This window comes from Scaptodrosophila lebanonensis, unplaced genomic scaffold, assembly GCF_003285725.1.
Source record: "Scaptodrosophila lebanonensis strain 11010-0011.00,11010-0021.00 unplaced genomic scaffold, SlebRS2 tig00000092-arrow-pilon, whole genome shotgun sequence".
Classification (NCBI taxonomy): Eukaryota; Metazoa; Arthropoda; class Insecta; order Diptera; family Drosophilidae; genus Scaptodrosophila; species Scaptodrosophila lebanonensis.
The window spans coordinates 3,575,660-3,593,760 of NW_022060566.1; the positions used below are offsets into that span (position 1 = coordinate 3,575,660).

An 18,101-nucleotide genomic window follows, 5' to 3' on the forward strand; every position below is an offset into this window, starting at 1 on the left:
GTGCCTGTAATCCTTTCCCTCCTTCAAATTGGTAATTCCTCTGATTGCAGCTGAAGACTCTGCAGAGCGCCCACGAGCGCGAGTTGGCGTCTTGCAACGAGACGGTGCGGATCCTGCAGCAGCGTCTGAATGAACGCGAGGAGGCATTTGCCACACAGAAGCGACGCAAGGTGCCGGTGGATTACTATGCGCTAAAGGCGAAGGTATAGAGGCACTCCCCAATCCTTTAAGGCACCACCCGAGAGCAACTAGTACTCGAAACCAAAATTCCACAATCTATGTTCAAATTGGCTTCCCGTTCGTTCCTCGAGTTAGGCCCAAGCTGCATTCCTACTTTGTTTTGTTTTTTGTTTCTTTTGTTTGTTTTAAGTGCAAAATAAACTTCGTTTTTAAAATCAAGGTTCTCATTTCACTTCAATCTCACTTTTTCGAATGCTTTTCCATGTAGGTATCATTACTGGAAAGACGGCATTCGGAACGCGAGGAACGCTTACATATGCTCGTGGAGGCGCTCAGCAAAGGCAGACTAAATGGAGCTTTGGATGATTTGCTGCAGGAGAACAACAACAAGTAGCCGTGAATTTAGATCTCATAATACCAATTACCAATTACCAAACAATACGATACAATATGATTAACAACTTATATATTTATTTGTGACTGAACATTGTAATGAGACTCTTAAGTATGTGGTAGTGTAGTTTTGAAGACCCTAACCTAATGATAACAAATTGTTTGTTATGTGTTCGCATTTTATTGATTAATCGAATAGCGTTATGTTATAAATTGGTTTTTTACATCTATATATACATATATAGACATACCTATATATACATACATTAATATACATATATTTATATAGATATATATAAATCTATGCCATGTTCAATTTGTGAAACAAGTCGTCTGCAAATATTCAACAGAATTACGTCCGCGATTAGCGTCCGCGATAAATGCCCCATGACACTAGACTAAAAACCAAAATTAAAGCTTGGCTTAAAAGTTCACATTTTTGAGGCTCATAAAAAGCAGAAGAGAAGCTGGCACGTCCCATGTTATGAGTATTTTTAAAGCCAAAACATACATAGGTCTGTATATCGGTTGGATCGTTCAACCTAGTGTTCGTCTGTATGAACGTTGAAACCTTCTGAACCAGAACAGCTAGGCATACTAAACGTGGCACGTAGACTTGTCGTAACACCATGCAGATTAAGTTTATCAGAGACCTTATATAGCTGTATAGTTTAAATAGTTGTAATAGAACCAATCCGAGGAAAAATAACACCTACTTGTAGTACGAAAAACTGTTTTATTTGTTAAAATATCGTAATGCAACTAATTATTCTAAAGTTTTATTAAATTCGTTGAATAACACATTCCAGTCGTAGAATTTGTAGTACGAAAGCCTTTTATGAATCCTCTAAATTCGAACAGTATTATATCCTATATCTGCCAATGAAGGAATAGTCCATTAACGACAATGTTACTTAAAGTTCTGTAGGAGAATGGGCGAGCACACGATATACAAGAGTTGTTTTTAGCAAGCTAGTTAAATTTCTAGTGTAGTTTTTAGCTTAGTGTCATAGGGCCATGAGCGCCTTAAATGCCTTTAACAAGGATTGCCATCGGCCGATTTTGTCAATACCAGTGAATGAATGATTAAATCAAATGTAGAAAGAAGAAGGCACAACATTATCGGTTGTACTTAAATATAATACCTGATGTTGATGTTTGCGAATAGAAAGTGAATGTAACTCATAATTCCAAAAAGTCAATGAAAGTGTATTTCCAGGAAAGTAATTTCAGTTGATGATTCGTTAATAGTTTTAACAAATGCAGTTATTCACTTTCTAGGCGCAGGCAATAATGTGCGCAGTGAAATAAATTCAATTAGAATGTGTATCAGAATAGATATACCCTTTAAGGAGTATGTAATACTCTCTACCCTACCCTCCAAAAGACATAAATGTGACTTGACGTATAGCATGTCTTAAAAGTCTTGTCAACAGCTGAAGCGGTGTTCAGACAGACAAATATTTTGCGCACAAATTTGTTAAAACCCAAAAACAAAACACACTTCTTTTTCAAACTTCTTTTTTACAAGTGCACGAATTTGTGAGCAAATGATTTGCCTGTTTGAACAGTTCTCCAAATCTTCACTGAGCATATTATTTAATATGTTAAAAGTATTTACCAAAAAGACATAAGAAAAAAAAACAAACAGTAGTTTATAACACGAGTATAGTAGACAAGTTTTAAACAAGCGATTTAAGAGTTCGATTACCATAGAATAGGAGACAAATGGAGAGAAGAGGAAGGCAAAGGCCACTGAGCATACACGAAAAAGAAAGAGTCGGAAAGAAAGCAGTAAGTGAGATGCGAACGCGAATTAAAGAAAAGAACTAACACGAATTTCTGAAATACAATTCTAGATGTACTTGTATTTCTCACTTAAAATTGCGACTTTTATAGATATAGTTCGAGGGTTGCTACAAGTCCATCTAAAAAATCCGTCATACAAGTATAACACCATTGTTTTAAAACATGATTGCAGAAATGATGTTGAAAATTGTAAACCGAATCAAATGTCACAATATAAATGAAAGACAGATTTTAAAAATATGAAATACAATAGTTGATAAGAATTGAGAAAGAGTCGAAAAACAAAAAATACATACAATATAGAATTTCAGTGTTCCCGAAAATTGCGAGTTTTATTTTCCAATATAAATACTATATACATATGTATATATCTGTTGCTTAAGACAACAACTCTGTTCGATACCCAAAATTATTTGCGATGAGTCTGAGGAAACGAAAGGAGACACCGTTGATGAATGCGGCCATGCGTATACGGCGGGAAAACTATATCGCCCACAGGAAACGTGTACGGTTCGTGCATAGTCTGGTCGATAGTACGGAGCCTAGGGTGCCACCTCGGAGTCTCGCCGATATCGATATGCTGCTGGTGGACGCGTCCTGCTACCAGCAGCGCACCAGGGATAATGTACGTATGCTGCTGAATCTGGCCAGGACGATGCGCACCAGAGGAAGACTGGATACCAGGAGCTGCCCGAATCTGGAGTCCACATCTATGCAGCCGACCATGCTGATACATCTGAAGCGACTGGATAAGGCCAACATAAAGCTGGGGAAGCGCATACTCTTCGCTCAGCTGTTTGGGAAGAGTCTCTGCCACGGCTGTGCTCCAACGCCGTACTCGTCGCTGGTGCTCTCGCCCAGCTACCAGCGTCGACCCGAGTCCGACAGCAAACTCTGTCTGTCCGTGTACAGTGCCGTTCACGAGGGCAAGGACGAGAAGGAGATATTCTCGAAGTATGCGGGCTGGGATCTGGAAATGCCGGACGATAAAATCGAATTGACGCGACTGCTGCGCCCGCGCATCGTCCTCCATTTCGGCTCCGTCGATGGCCGACCTCTGGGCGTTGTCGTCTTCCAGCTTTATACTGAAGCCGCTCCGCTCATTGTCCTGGAACTAATACGGCAGTGCATGAGTCACAAGCCGCACAAGTTCTCGGTGCGTCGCATCTTTCCGACGCTGTGGATGGACTGCTATCTGCAGGGCAACAAGACGCCATTGAAGGGTCCGATCGAGTTCGATACACGCGTCATCGATCACGGCCGCCAGGGCTACGTGCTGTCCTGCGCCAAGGACTATTGCCTAAATGGCTTTCCCGGTGCCATTCTAAATTTTACAATCAGCTTCAAGCCGTTGCGCGTCCTGAATGGCAAACGTGTGGGCTTCGGACGTGTCTTGCGCGGCGCTCGCATCATCCACAGCATGGAGCTCTACGGCACCCGGAATGGCAAGATGAGTAAACGAGTTATCGTCACGCACTGCGATGTACTCTAGTATATGCCCCCAGATCGTTTTGGCATGTTCGCTTTCTTCAGACCTTTTGTAAAGTGTGTAAAATAAAATTTGATTTGTTACCAACAAGGATGGGTCTTCATTTAATTCATATTTAGGACAGCATTGATATTCTGCAATTTATTAGACCTGATACAACATTAGTTGTATCTACACGATTTCCAGATTTTCCAGGTTACCTGCCGTTCTCCAAAATCGTGCGGCATATTCTGTTTTCTGTCCTTTTGATGCCAACATATCCTACAATATCATTTAGTTCAATCAAAATTCAATACTTTAATTTGTATCAAGCCAGTGCAACTGATTTATTTATTTAATAACGCCACAGCTATGTATCTATTCATTTCCATGCAGTGAGCAGCAATTAAACAAGCCGGCTGCGATGTACTTGTAAATTATAAATACTACAAGTATAAACAAGGCAAAAAGTAAACAAACTTCTATTTCTCCTATTGGTTGCATTTTAAATGTAAACAAAGCGATCCTTACGGTGCTTTGCGAAAAGTAAACAAGCTGCATTTGAAATGTAAACAAAAAGCAGCTGTTCCACATTAAATATTCAAAGAATGCATTTGCCTACTTCGCATTTATGTTCACCTGGTAGAAAAAAGTGGCTTAGGCGTCGGTAGAAGGTCAGCTTGGTTTGGAATTAATTTTTTCGGTTCTTGTATATTCAATTTCCATGCACTAAATGTACCCATATACCAGGCGACCATAGACGATCAGCAAGTAAACAAGCCGGCTGTGACTCAAATTATGTATTGCGAAATGTAAACAAACTGGGGTCTTCCTATTGATTGCATTTCAAATGTAAGCAAACCGATCCTTACGGTGCATTCCAAAAAGTAAACAAGCTGCCTTTTAAATGTAAACAAAAATCAGCTGCTTTTCGAAAAGTAAGCAAATTGGAGCTCTCCCATTGGTTGCACTTTAAATGTAAACAAAAACGATCCTTACGGTGCTTTGCGAAATGTAAACAGAAATCAGCTGCTTAACTTTAAATAAACAATCCATGCATTTGCCTTCTGCTCATTTATGTTCGCCTGGTAGCCAATGCTGGATTAGGCGTCGCTAGAAGGCCAGCAAATAAACAATATGAACGAACTTTATTTAGGATGTGAATAAATTGAGGTTCCAACGGTTGCTTCTAGCATTGTACATATGATCAAACGGGACCACAATATCGTAAATCTATGTAACAATATAACGATATTTCTAAGGATCTACCACAACATCGATGATTCTTGGAAATTTTTTTATTCAAATTTTGTAATAAAGTAAAGTAATCCCTCGATCAAAAATTGTTTGTTCTGCTTTTTTTACATCTTTGTTTAGTGCATTTCTTTCTCCCAATTTTGTTAGTTTTTTTTTTACAATTTATTTATTTAATTTTTCCACACATGGTACAGATGAATATTTTCATATTAAATTTAATGTTCTTCTATTTTATATTCAAATCAAACATATTCAATTACTGATTTAAATATGAATAATATTCAAAACAATGTGTAAGTCTTTGTCATTAACAAACCCACGTCCCCATTAGCATTTGTGATTAAATATCGTCACGCTCTAAATTAAATATTTTAATATTCAACTTGAAATTTAAGTGTGCACCACTTGGTAAGAATATTTAAATCTACGCGTTAATATTTAAACTTACTTTGTTTTTTGTTTATCAGTGAGGTACAGGGTATTGTTTGCTAATCAAGATGAAAGCGATTAATTGATTGCTTTCTGTTTAATGCCTCACGATATTCGGAAGCCATTCTTGTAAATTCTTATGTGGCAGATTCTAAAATCGCTGCATTATGTCATTATATAGTACTTATAGTGTATGCAGAAAGGACTTCTCGTATTCTTCTCATTCAATTCATAACTTATTCTCTGGCACATAAGTATTCCCATCTAGATTGTCGGGCAATACAGATCAGGTAAATTAGGAAAAATTCGACTTACTTTTTCTTACGTTTCCCAAACAACTCGGCCTAACCAACGTTCCTTGAGCAACGGTAAGTCTCCGTGCAGTTAAATGCTTGCCATTCTCGATTAGTTAAGGTTATTGCAGAGAGAGATGGCGGATTTTCAATTCAGCTTGGATCAGCTGTTTCGTCAGCCTGTGATCAAGATTACAAATGATCTGCTGCCCATGGGCACGGTACTGGGCCGGAACCAGCACTGCAAAGTGATCGCACAGGTCAGCGAGATATTGAACGTCATGGGGGTGTTGTCGGCTCATGCCCAGGATTTGCGGTCTCCGGTGACCACAGCGGGACGGGTGCGCGAGGCCCCCAATCAGTATGTATACTTGTTGGCCAATGTGAGGAGAGGACGTCGCGGCCAGGTGTGTGGTATGCTGAAGGTTGGACTGAAGCAGCTGTTCCTGTTCGATGTCAATGGCGCTATGCGGAATGTGTCGCAGGCACCCTCGATACTCGATTTCTATGTTCATGAATCCTGCCAGCGTACTGGTCAGGGCAAACGCCTATTCGAATATATGCTCGCCGATATGGGCTGGTCGGCCGTGCAGTGTGCCATCGATCGGCCGTCGGGGAAGATGGCTGGTTTCATGAACAAGCACTACCAATTGGAGAGGTCCGTGCCTCAGAGCAACCATTTTGTGATCTATCAGGGATTCTTTGAAGCCAACCACATACTCGTGAATAGCAAACCAGCACAGCGACAGCTTCAACTGCGCAATGTAAGAAATGGAGGAGGGGACAGCGAAACTGACGACCAGCAGTTACCCTATCCCTGGGGCTCCCCGCGGAGACGCAAATTCTGAGCTCAACGCCAAGCAGCAGATCTCTATTGCTCTAATTGCTGATCCAGAACAGGGCCAGCTATAATACTCTATCTTCTTCTGTCGATTACTTCTTGTTTGCTATTGCAATTGCTAACAGACAACAACAAGAACAAGACCACACTGGGGGAATACACAAAATCTTCACTTTCTACTTCTTCTTCTGTACACACTATTCACACCAACACACACACACACGGTGCTCTACCTATTTACAAATTTTAAGTTAAGATCAAATAAATTGGCTTTCGTTTTTGGTCGCGAACTTATACTTTTATTTTAATGCGTCTGCTAGGGGTGTAAGGGTCCTTATAATTTAAGGGAAAGTTGCTCGTTTGTTTCTCTGGCCAGATTTCGTAATTAAATCCGCTCTAGCCATTAAAGCGATCAGAATTCCGCCTAAAGAAGTTTTCTTTGCGAAGTGAAAAAATCATAGCATACTTTTCAGATGCAGATAATACACATAATGCTAAAAGGGAGGAAAAAAATAAAGACATCTTTTGGTAGCAATTCATAATAATAATGATAATTATTTGAAAATAAAAGCCTGCAACTTATTGGAATTGGAAAATGGCAAAGCTTACTCTTAGTTGCAAATAATAGTGGAACGAATAATTTAATTTTTTTTTTTTTTTTTTTGTAAAATATGTATATATAATTTATTAAACTAGTTTTCTACTACCAATATGGCAGCTTAAGCTAATTGAAAGTTTGGGAATACAAAAGTTGTCTATAGTAAGCATCTATAGGACGCACTTATATCTATGTACATATATACAATATTTACAATGTTTTACATTAAAAATGAAATTATATTTTATGATATATATTATATATTTTATGAATAATTTAAAGAAAATAAAAATGATAACTATTTGAAAATAAAAAGCTGCAACTTATTGAAATTGGTTGATTGTTAGATCAGATTAAGCCCCAGATTGAAACGACAAGTAACTCCCGCAACTCTTTGAATTTTTACACAAATTCAACAACTACATCCGTTTAGTGCTCATGGTAAATTTTTTTGCCTTACGTCAAAGGTCAACTTCTGGTATTTATTAATATAATTTAAGCAATATTTTCATCAATATTACGGTTTTAAGAGACAATTGAAACAAAAATTGGGGCGTTCGTGTCAATGTAGGACCAAAAAATTGTTTCAAATAATGAAATAAGGAATTAATATACAGATAGACATTAAATCAAACTATAAAGGTCAATAGGTAAGCTTGAAGGAAATACGAAACACGCTTTAAGAAGTAGTTTTCATTTTGGAAAATATGTTTTTTTTTTCAGATATTTCTTGTTCATGTTCAAGGAAGATATGATTAAAAAATCGGACCAATACGTTAAACTTTTATAAGTACATAGATATAGGAGTAGTAGTAAAAATTATTAGAGGAAAAAATTTAGCAATTTTACTTGTCTGTCACAGAAAAGAATCACTGATATTTTATTATTTTATAAAATTATTTGCAATCAAATAAGTATTTGAAGGGCAAATATCTAAGAATATTTGGTAGATATATGTAGTTACTAAGACCGGAATAGTTTTTTCTTTGGTATAACTATTTCCGAACTTCTTTTATGTTTTCAAAACGAGTTCTATAGCTGCTTGAGCAGTGCTTCAAGTATTTGTTTACCTTTCACATTGTCAGAGCAATACGATATATTATTAGGCAGGCAATACTTGTAATACTACAAGTACTTCTAATGCTTATAGTAGAAAAAGAAAATATGTTTAATGATTACTTTTAATGCATTTAATACGTATAATACGCTTTTGATGATTAAAGAACAAATGCAGTAACTAGACAGCCAGCATGGCTGTCAATAGACAATTTAATGCCCGCTAATCCAATTCCATGCACTTATATTTCTGCATGGCTGCTCTACATAATGCTCTCATTAGTTTTCAATTGGTTTTGATTGGATGGCTCTTATCGCAAATGTGCACCAAATGCGTTTAGCGAGCGCGCGCCATTCGCTGTCTCCTCCCCTACCACCCACCATCCACAGTTCACAGTTCAGGCCTGCCGCAATATATGAGAAGGATAATGGATATAGAGAGCAGTAAGTACGGGTATATAGGCAGTCAGTGTCAAGGACTGAGTTGAATCGAATTTAAAATTGATTTGGCGTTGCGTCACGTGTGACGTCACAACGGCAACGTAGTCCACAGAGCTTCATTCATAAAACTGGCAAATTAGACGCACTTGAGTGCCCAACGATGTCAGTAGAGGCTAATAGCCGAGTCCAGGCAGTGGTGCACATGTGCGATAAAGGAAATTCTATCAATCAATTGCGACAAATTGAAGTTCATTCAAAGGGAAGTATCGCAGTGGCAGCAGTCCTTTGGCGTGGGCGTTAACGGCTTCGCGGCTCCACGGATTTCTGTATAAAAGTTGCACGCTTTCGCAGTGAAAAGCAGTTCAGTTCCAAGGCTTGACGGAGTAGCACAAGCCACAGCCAACAGTTCCAGATCTTCAGTCTATTCCGAGTTAGACAAACAAGCACAACATCTTCTGAAACCATGTCGTCCAACATGCGATGGCTAATACTCGGCGCCATATTCTTGGCCGTCCAGCTGAGTGCTTCGGCGCTGCTGCAGAGCAGCCAGCGTAGGAGTGACAGTTTGGAAGGACTAGGCCAGCGGCGAGCGAGAGAGCAGAAGTCGGGAATGCCAGATGATAGACGACGCGAAATGGACGAATACGACGAACGTCTCGTTTATAGACAAGTCGATGAACGAAGACTTAGTCCAGAAGCAACAGAGCGGAGAGAAGAAGAGGTTAGAGCTGAACGTGAGGTTGCTCGTCGGCAAGAGCCCGAACGACGTGAGAGCAATCGGCTGGAACGAAGGCTTAGTCGAGAAGAAGAGGTCAGAGGTGACCGCGAAACTAAGCTTACTCGTGAGGTTTCTCGGCGTGAAATCGATCGGCTTGAGCGTCAGAGCAATGAGCGACGAGAAGAGGTCAGAGCTAGGCGGGAAGAAGCCGAACGAAGACTCAGTCGAGAAGAACGCGAATCTAGGCATACTCGTGAGGTTGCGAGGCGAGGAGAAACGGCACGACGTGAAAGCAATCGGCAAGAGCGAAGGGAAGACCGACGAAATATTCGCGAGCAGCGAGAAGGTGAACGCCGTTTTGTGGACAGTAGTCGACGAGCTGAAGTGCGTCGTGAAGAAAGCAGGCAAGAACGAGAAGTGCCCGAGCGTCGCGAAGAAAGTGAAATATCACGACGGGAACAAGAAACTGAACGAGTCCGAGAAAGCGGAATTGAGCGACGAGAGGATAGCTTGCGAAGGGAGCAGCGCCAACGACAAGAGCGCGTCAGTCGGGAACGTGTGCAAGAAGAGCGAGAGCAGCCTGAACGAGAAGAACGCCGTTTGGAGCGAGAGGATGAACCAAGGGAAATGCGCCAATTGGAGAGAGAGCAGGATCGGCGACAAGAAAGCCAATTGAAGCGAGAGCAAAGCAGGCGGGAGGACCGCCAAATGGAGCGCGAGGATGAACGACGCATGGAGCGAGAAGAGGCACGACGAGACGAACGCCGTGTTGAACGTGCAGAGGAACGGCGAGATGACCGCAGTGAAGAGCGAGAAGAGAAACTACGAGTAGAGCTCCGTATGGAACGAAAAGAGGATCGTCGAGACGAGCGGGCAGAGGAACGACAAGTTGAGCGCCAAGAAGATCGAGAAGACGAACGAAGAGTAGAGCTCCGCATGGAACGTGCAGAAGAACGTCGAGATGAGCGTCGAGAGGAGGAAGGTGAACGTCGAGAGGAGCGAGACCAAGAACGACGCAATGAACGTGAAATTCAGAGGCGCCAAGAGCCAGTTCGAGTTGACCACCGACGAGAGAGTAACGAACGAGAGCTTGAACGCCGCGAAATTCGTGCATTAACACGAAACACAGAATCACTTCGTACTGCTGATGACAGGAGACAGGAACAATACGATGAACGTCTGGTTTACAGACAAGACAACGAGCGAACTCACAATCGAGACATGGCACGACGAGTAAATGAGCGACGCGAGGAACGTCGTGAAGGGCGTCGTGAAGAACGTCATGAAGAGCGTCGTGAAGAACGTCGTGAGGAACACATGGAGGCCCGTGATGAGGCCAGGGACTACAAGCTACAAGAGCAGCGGCTCAATGAGCGCAACATCGAACAGTCAAAACAAAATTCAGAGCGACGTGAACGAAATTTGGAGATTCGTGAGTTCCTTCCAGCAAACCACCAGTCCAACTGGACAAGCTGTGGAAAGCGCGAGCTCTTCATTGCCGGACAGGTTCTACTAATGGCAGTGCTCTACGCCAAGTCAAGTGCCAACGGCAAGAATTTCGGGTACGCCTTCATCGCCAATCCAGTCTATAAATAGGCTCAACTAACTAATGTTTTCCTTTCGTTTTTTGATACAGCAGTTTCGTGGGCGACCGCATCCATCGCTATTTGCATACAATCGGTTGTTAGGCGTCACAAATTCTCGGCAAAGCACAGAATATCCAGCAGTACCTAAACGATATATATATAAATATTATTCAGATACCCAACCATATAGTAATAGTGGGAAGCAAGTCCAACTCTGACATCGATTACAAGTGTCGTATATTGTACAAAATTATATTAACTAATGTGTAACTGTAAATGCAAAAATGCAATGTTAAAGCGCAAATAAATTAATATTTAGTCAAGCATCCAAATAGCCGACTCCAGAGTTTCAATAAAACCCCAACTGGCAAGGTGAAGGAACAAAATAAATCATAATAAATAATTGTTACTCACTCGTTTCACCATCCATTAGAGAAGACCCGATGATAATGAATCCCATTAAGTAATTTCTGGATGTTCCATTGTTCGGTTGTCTGCCTGTATGGATCCACAGATTTCAGAAAGTATAGGAGCTTGAGTGAACAAAGTTTTAAATTATATTCGTAATAATTTCTATTTACATTAATTTATAATTCATATTACATATTTAAGGATGGTTTCCTCTGACCTACTTATAACAATATATCACAAAAAATATTTATACATATATACATATTTATTCATATATTGAATGACTCACAAAAAAAATAAGTAAATAACAAATGAATTTTGTTCAAATTATTTGTTATTAAATTATAAATTAAATTCAGATTATAGACAAAATTTGGAAATCAGTTTTCGTTTTTGAAAGAACCGCCTAAATTAAATTGAAGGCGTAAAAAAGAGGGTCTTAAGAAGTGTGCACTGCACATGGGAGAACAAAGCTTTAAAGCACGCTGGAGCTTGCAATTTGGTGCCTGGCTTGACTAAAGCAACTGCTCTCTCTTCGCTCATGGATCGTGGTTGCTCTTACCCTGACATCGTGCGCGAAAACCAAATCAAACGAAGAGTCTAGAAGAGAGCATCAAAAAGCATTTAGAAAGTTCGTAGCTCGGCACGTTCGCCGGTCGGTTGGTTCGCCGGTTCGTTGGTTCGTTGGTTGGTTGGTTGGTTCGTTGTAGGCTTTGGGGCTATGATGGTTGGGGCTGGCGGTGCTGCTCGCTCATCGTTTGAGCTCAGTAAGCGGCGCAGAGTCAAAGAGTGCGCATCGCATCGCATTGCCACGAGAAGCGAGACGGTTGACGATCGTTTTTGGAATTTTGTTGTTAGTTTTCTTTTTTGTTTTGGTTTTTGTGAACGCGTTGATTTTATTTGTGGTTTTGTTATATTTTTATTTATTTTTTTTTTGGTTACTGAAATAAAATCATCGAAATTACTGGCAAATGTAATTAATAATGAATATAATAATAAAATATATATATATATGTATTTTAAATAACAAACAAGTATTGCACCAAAAAGCGTGCCAAAAAGCGCTACAAAACATTCATTGTCCGTGTCTGTGTATGTTTCTTGTTGTCCACATCCATCCACATGCAAACATATCGTTGATGCATTACTTTGCTTTACACTATAATGCTAAGTTGCGGCTGAGTGCGTGCGCCAACAACAACAACAACAACAACTACTACTACAACAATAGTAATAACAAAAACACCAGCAGATACAAAAGTACATTCGTATGCTTTGGCGCTTATTTTGTTTAACATTGCGTTACGCTTTGCTGCATTTAGCCTCAGCAAGTCTATGTTTGTGCCTGTGTCTGTGTGTGTGTGTGTGTGTGTCTGTGTTTGTGCAGCTTAGCTAACAAAATGGTTAGATAAACCATAAGCCGTCCAAGACGAACCTAAAACTGCAAATTAAAAACACGAGCGCCAAAGCAGAAGGAAAACGAAAGTAGATGCCGCATATCTACTTGTACAAAAAAATGTATCAACTAAAAATACATAACAACAAACTAAAGCTTGAATTAAAACTACCACAAAATAGTTGAATCCACTGAGTAAACTAATTGTATAAAGTAGTCGAAAACATTTTTGCTTAAATTGAAGCCATGAAACATTTATTGACAAATACTTATGACAATAAAAATAAAATTGATAAAGATATATGTATAACTAATGCCTCAAACTTTGCTTTTTGGATTGCAATAACTTTATAAACATTATAAAAAAGTGAAAAAGTAACATTACTTATTAAAAAAGAAATAAGAAGAAAGCATGAATTAAAAACCTATTATAAATATAAATCGATATTGGCAGACATTCTTAGGGCCTGAAAATTTAAATAATATTATTTAGCAGAGAGCTGAGGAGGGGTGTACTAAAGAATGGCAGGAAAAGTTATGTTATCGGTACAAATCGAACACTCGATGAATTAATATAGATCTCGCTATCTATCCCTACGTCCGTTTGTATGAACCTCTAGAACTTTTGAGCCATAAGAGCAAGGGACAGAAAACTTGGCCTGTAGACTTGTCTCATACAACTGCAAACCAAGAATTGAACGCCTATTATGAAATTTAAATATTGTTTACATAATAGCCACAGTCGATAAAATCCACTAACATTGTTGTGCAAAGATATTTCGATCCCCTACTTGTGCTTAAAAGAGTAAGGGTACAAGTATGTCATGGAAATAAAAGCTTAAGTTCTCAATTAAATGAATGATAAACATTTTGAAATATTTGAAAATGTAGATCCTATTTGATGTGCATTTAAAAGTTCAATGAAAATAAAACAAATCTAAAATAAATAAAAATAAGAGAACCTAAATACAAGAACTTCAACAAAAAGCAACAAATTTATGTGAATAATTATATTTATATATATGGGACTCAGTAATAAAGCAAGTTATTTCTAACACCTTAAAAAATAACACGAAAAAAAATTAAAATAAATAGATTTGATAGAAAACATAACAGAAGAACTAAAAGCAATTGAAATCAATTGTTTTCTAAAATTATATTTATTGTTAAATTCAAGCAAATCAAAAGCAGAGAATTGCCAGCAATAATTGAAATACTTATTGGCGAATATGTAAGAATTGGCATAATTTTGATAATTGTTTGGTTTTGCAACAATACGACGATACATCAATACTTCAATACTTCGATACTACGATATTCGGCAATTGCATTTGAAACTCTTCTCGTCGTCTTCTGTGCAGCTGTTCGCAGGCAAAACCGCTGCCCAGGTCCCTGCGAAACATGTCACAGTTCAGAGATAATTCATGGGTGAGTGATTGATGCGTTCGACGAAGCCATCAATACAAGTAGATACATACTATAACAAATATACCGTACTAACTCAACTCGAAACAACTAACTAGCGCACTAACCGTATTCAGCTACAACTAAGCAACTAACGAACTAACAAAAAAAAAAAAAAAAAACAATAATAAAAAAAAATACAAAACTGCCCCTCTCATACAAACATACAAGTACAAGTATACGAGTTAATATATATGTATGTACATATAGTCGGTCTATAGCCCATGGCTCTGTTTAGTCATTCGATGGCAAAACATGTCTAATTTTTCCACTCACGGCGCATTGTAAAATCTATATTGTAGGTGTGTGTGTTTTTTTGTGTGCAATTTTGCTGTCTTTTGTTCGACTTTTTTCTTTTTTTCTTCACTCTTATCTCTTTCATATTTTTTATTGCACAATTTGAATCGAATTGAAGCGACACTCACGGTCCAGAGCTAGGCGACTAATTAGTGCGAATCGTTAATTAACCTGTCTTGGCATCTCCGCTCGGCCTGCAATGCTGATTGGCCAATCAACCAATTGGTGACCCCACGCATTCCCATTCCCATTCGCATTCGTGCTGACCCGATTTTCTTGCGCCGGGTGCCGTACTGGCATACATACATACATAATGTGTATTGGAATAATGCCATAAATAATATTGAGTTGCTGCTCTTTTTCGCTTCTTCTATGCTTTCCACACCATCAGATACGGTTGCAATCGGAGTGGGGTGATGGGGAGACAGAGGAGTGGATATTGCAAATATGGGTGACTTAACACAAATGGGTAAATAACAACAAATATCAGTTAAATTTTAAGTCATATTTATGTTGTGACTCACAGAAGTTTTCTCAACCACCCTGCCAGTAGCTATACTATATACGAGTGAGTCGATATTTCCGATTTGATAAGCGAACACCATTCTGATAAAATGTTTTCACTCGCTCTCTGTTTACCTTTTTATTAAAAAAAAAAAAATTAATGAATAAACTCTTCTGTAACTGTGAAAGATTAATGCTAAACAAAGCAATATGGGCAGAAACTTATATAGCCTATAATGTGTAACAATATAATTGCTTCAGTGTTGCCCTAAGCTGGCAGAAGAAAGAGTGCCAGACATCAACTATCGAATTGAATCGGTCTATATATACGTCCGTCTGTATGAACCTCGATAACTTTTGAACTATAACAGCTACGGATGCCAAACTTGGCATAAAGACTTGTCTCATCTTTATGCAGAACAAGTTTATCATACATATAGGCTCAAATTTTAATATAGCCCTCCTTAAGAATAAACAAAGTAACTATATATATGGTTTGTTTCGATATCGTAACAAATTCATTTAGTTGGGCGCCTCAGAGAAAGAAACGCATCTCAGAGGCTTACTTTCTTTTCGCCGATGCTTGACTGCCAGTACTGCCAATTGTTACCCCTAATTTGAACATAACTGCTATCACTAATTCCATATTCGGATGTATTTTCAAAATGGAAGCACTTTATTTTATAGCTGCCTTAGCAAAAATGGCTTTACGTCCAAAAAGCTGTATTGTTTATCAAAAGAAGGCAACCAAATTTGGGGCTTATTGTCTCTTGGAATATTCTCTAGTTTCATTAATAATTGGTGCATAATTAGATTTTGGGCATAGTTAGAAAGTTGAACTATAACCCAAATACCAATTTTTCTAACTCTAACGTTGGTAGTTTTCAAGACCCATGCGCTCATACACTCAAACACATTTGCCTATATTCGTCCGGATTCGTCCGGCCATAAGCAAATATTTAAGTAGTAAATGATTTATTATTTTGTTGTTGTTATTATATGTTGTCTTGGAGCATAAATTTATTTGCTTTAAAAGGTAATCAAAGGAGAAGATTTCAATGCCGTATTTGTAGAAATGAACAAAGTTAGGGAAGATCGCATTTGGGAAGAGTAGGTAGAACTGCCAGTTCTGCATTCTAACACAAAGCTAGCTTCGTCAGCCACTTTCTTTCCGCAACAACAATCGCCAGCCATTCAATTTGGCACAGTTAGCCACGACAGATTATTATCGCTGGCCTAATCACATTATGAACATCAAACTTTGGCCATTGACAATAAATGAACAAAAAAAATGAGTGCTCGTGCCCGTAGACAAAAACACAAAATCGATGGTCAGGTGTGTTGCCTGTTCAGGAAACAGCTGCAGCTACAGGTGTGGCGTATGCAAAAATAATACACTAGCCGACAAATGTTTGCGGACAGAACTTACTTCTGCAACGTTTCATGATGTTTGTCTTTCAGTTTCTTAGCGAATTGTTTGAATAGATTGGCAATACGTACTGAAGGAGTTGGTATATCGTTAAAAGTCTTTAAACACGAATAAAATTCTTTTCTGTTTAAAAAGACTATCAACTTTTGGGTCAGGCAGGCAAATAATTTGCACCTGAAACTGTCGATTGTCACAAGTTGTTCCAATTAATTACTATTATTATTTAGTTTAATTAATTTATTATTTTATGAAATCGTTTTTACCAAAGCCCATTGAGTTATGCTCAATTGTTTGATGACTAGCTATGACTAGCGCAGTTTTGGGCAGAACTCATGTTTTTATTACACATTATGGACAACCACAACAAACCTTAAACTATTACTAGTCTATACTCGTAGTTTAATTAAAAATTTGATATTAAATGAAACTGTGATTAATTTAGAATGAAGCTTTCAAATACGATCCAAGACACCGCATTAGAAAGAGAAGAATAAATGCCTATGTTTATAATACTGCTTTCGCTTAAGAAACAAAATAGAATGAAAAAATCAAATAAATTATAAACATTACTCTTAATAGTTTAATAAAAACATTAATCTTGCATATTAAAAATCAGATATATTTGCAAAACTCCAAAAGAAAAAAACAAAGGGTTTTGTTTTTAGAGAAATTTCAAAATTAAATTAAATATTTTTATCTAAAGTCGAAGTTTGTTTGTTCTAGCTATGTTCTATTTCGAAGTGTTCTCTACAATATATAAGCTTCTTCTTCTATTGAACAGTCCTCTCTTCTTACTTAAATATCTTAGTGTATATTCGATTTATATTCGTTAGTCCATCGCAGCCCCGTTAAGAATAAAAACGGACTTTTGATGTTTTGCAATTACATCAAATATTTTCATAAATACTATATAATTAGCTCATCAGCTGAAGGACTTAGACTCTGAATAAATCCCTTAGAAGAATCACTATTTTATAAAAAAAAAGTTGTGCTTTGTTTTTCAATACGACCCTGCGATTAATCTTTCATTGATAATGCCTGATCAGGAAGCGTTTTTGAGTTTTTGGTCAGACCATCTGGTCAGGTGGGTTTGTCCAAAGACGCTTCCCGACCAGTGTCGAATGGTGTGGGGCCAGAGACAGCCAACTTCAAGTGGCATGCAATGCTGCTGTTGATTGCGCAAATGTCGTGACTTACGTGTTGTTGTCTGTCTCCTGTCGTCTGTCTTCTGTTGTTTGTTGGTTGATGGTTGATGAGCCACTTCATCGGCGCATCTTCCATCAGCGACTTGAAAATTTCCGCAGCTGTGTCTGGCAGCTTCAAGGAAGCTATATGCCTTCTCTTCAAGTTCAATTACAGTGAATTGTCATCAACTTTTGTGGCGTCAGTGGCCAGCGCTTTAGTTGAACCTTCCCAGTCGAGCTGATAGTCAACCAACCAGGCAGCCAGCCAGCCGGCCGGTCAGCGTATCTTAAGCGTCAACTTTCACTGTAGTTGTCGTTGTCGTTGTTGTTGTTGTTGGCGTTGGCTG

At 38.7% G+C, this 18,101-nt stretch overlaps 5 protein-coding genes across 5 annotated transcripts in view; all 5 read left to right on the forward strand.

The window, feature by feature from the left end:
* The window catches only part of LOC115627107 (centrosomal protein of 162 kDa), a 32,941-nt gene extending 31,664 nt beyond the window's left edge, over positions 1–1,277 (forward strand). Inside the window, exons 6-7 of the mRNA XM_030522669.1 lie at positions 51–203; positions 449–1,277. Coding sequence (XP_030378529.1) covers positions 51–203; positions 449–574 — 279 coding nt within the window. The 3' untranslated portion in view covers positions 575–1,277. The remainder of the gene's footprint in view (positions 1–50; positions 204–448) is intronic.
* Positions 1,278–2,696: 1,419 nt separating this feature from the next.
* LOC115627298 lies at positions 2,697–3,912 on the forward strand. Its single transcript, XM_030522931.1, has one exon. The coding sequence runs from the start codon at positions 2,801–2,803 to the stop codon at positions 3,872–3,874; it is 1,074 nt and encodes a 357-aa protein (XP_030378791.1). The 5' UTR covers positions 2,697–2,800; the 3' UTR covers positions 3,875–3,912.
* A 1,898-nt stretch (positions 3,913–5,810) lies between these two features.
* On the forward strand, positions 5,811–6,960 carry LOC115627320 (alpha-tubulin N-acetyltransferase 1-like). Its single transcript, XM_030522962.1, has 2 exons — positions 5,811–5,904; positions 5,961–6,960. The coding sequence occupies exon 2, from the start codon at positions 5,967–5,969 to the stop codon at positions 6,675–6,677; it is 711 nt and encodes a 236-aa protein (XP_030378822.1). The 5' UTR covers positions 5,811–5,904; positions 5,961–5,966; the 3' UTR covers positions 6,678–6,960.
* A 2,268-nt stretch (positions 6,961–9,228) lies between these two features.
* Positions 9,229–11,079, forward strand: LOC115627387 (trichohyalin). The gene has a single exon (XM_030523040.1). It carries the CDS (start codon positions 9,229–9,231, stop codon positions 11,077–11,079), a length of 1,851 nt encoding a protein of 616 aa, XP_030378900.1.
* Positions 11,080–14,177: 3,098 nt separating this feature from the next.
* The window catches only part of LOC115627174 (nostrin), a 44,378-nt gene continuing 40,454 nt past the window's right edge, over positions 14,178–18,101 (forward strand). The window contains exon 1 of the mRNA XM_030522772.1: positions 14,178–14,304. Coding sequence (XP_030378632.1) covers positions 14,278–14,304 — 27 coding nt within the window. The 5' untranslated portion in view covers positions 14,178–14,277. The remainder of the gene's footprint in view (positions 14,305–18,101) is intronic.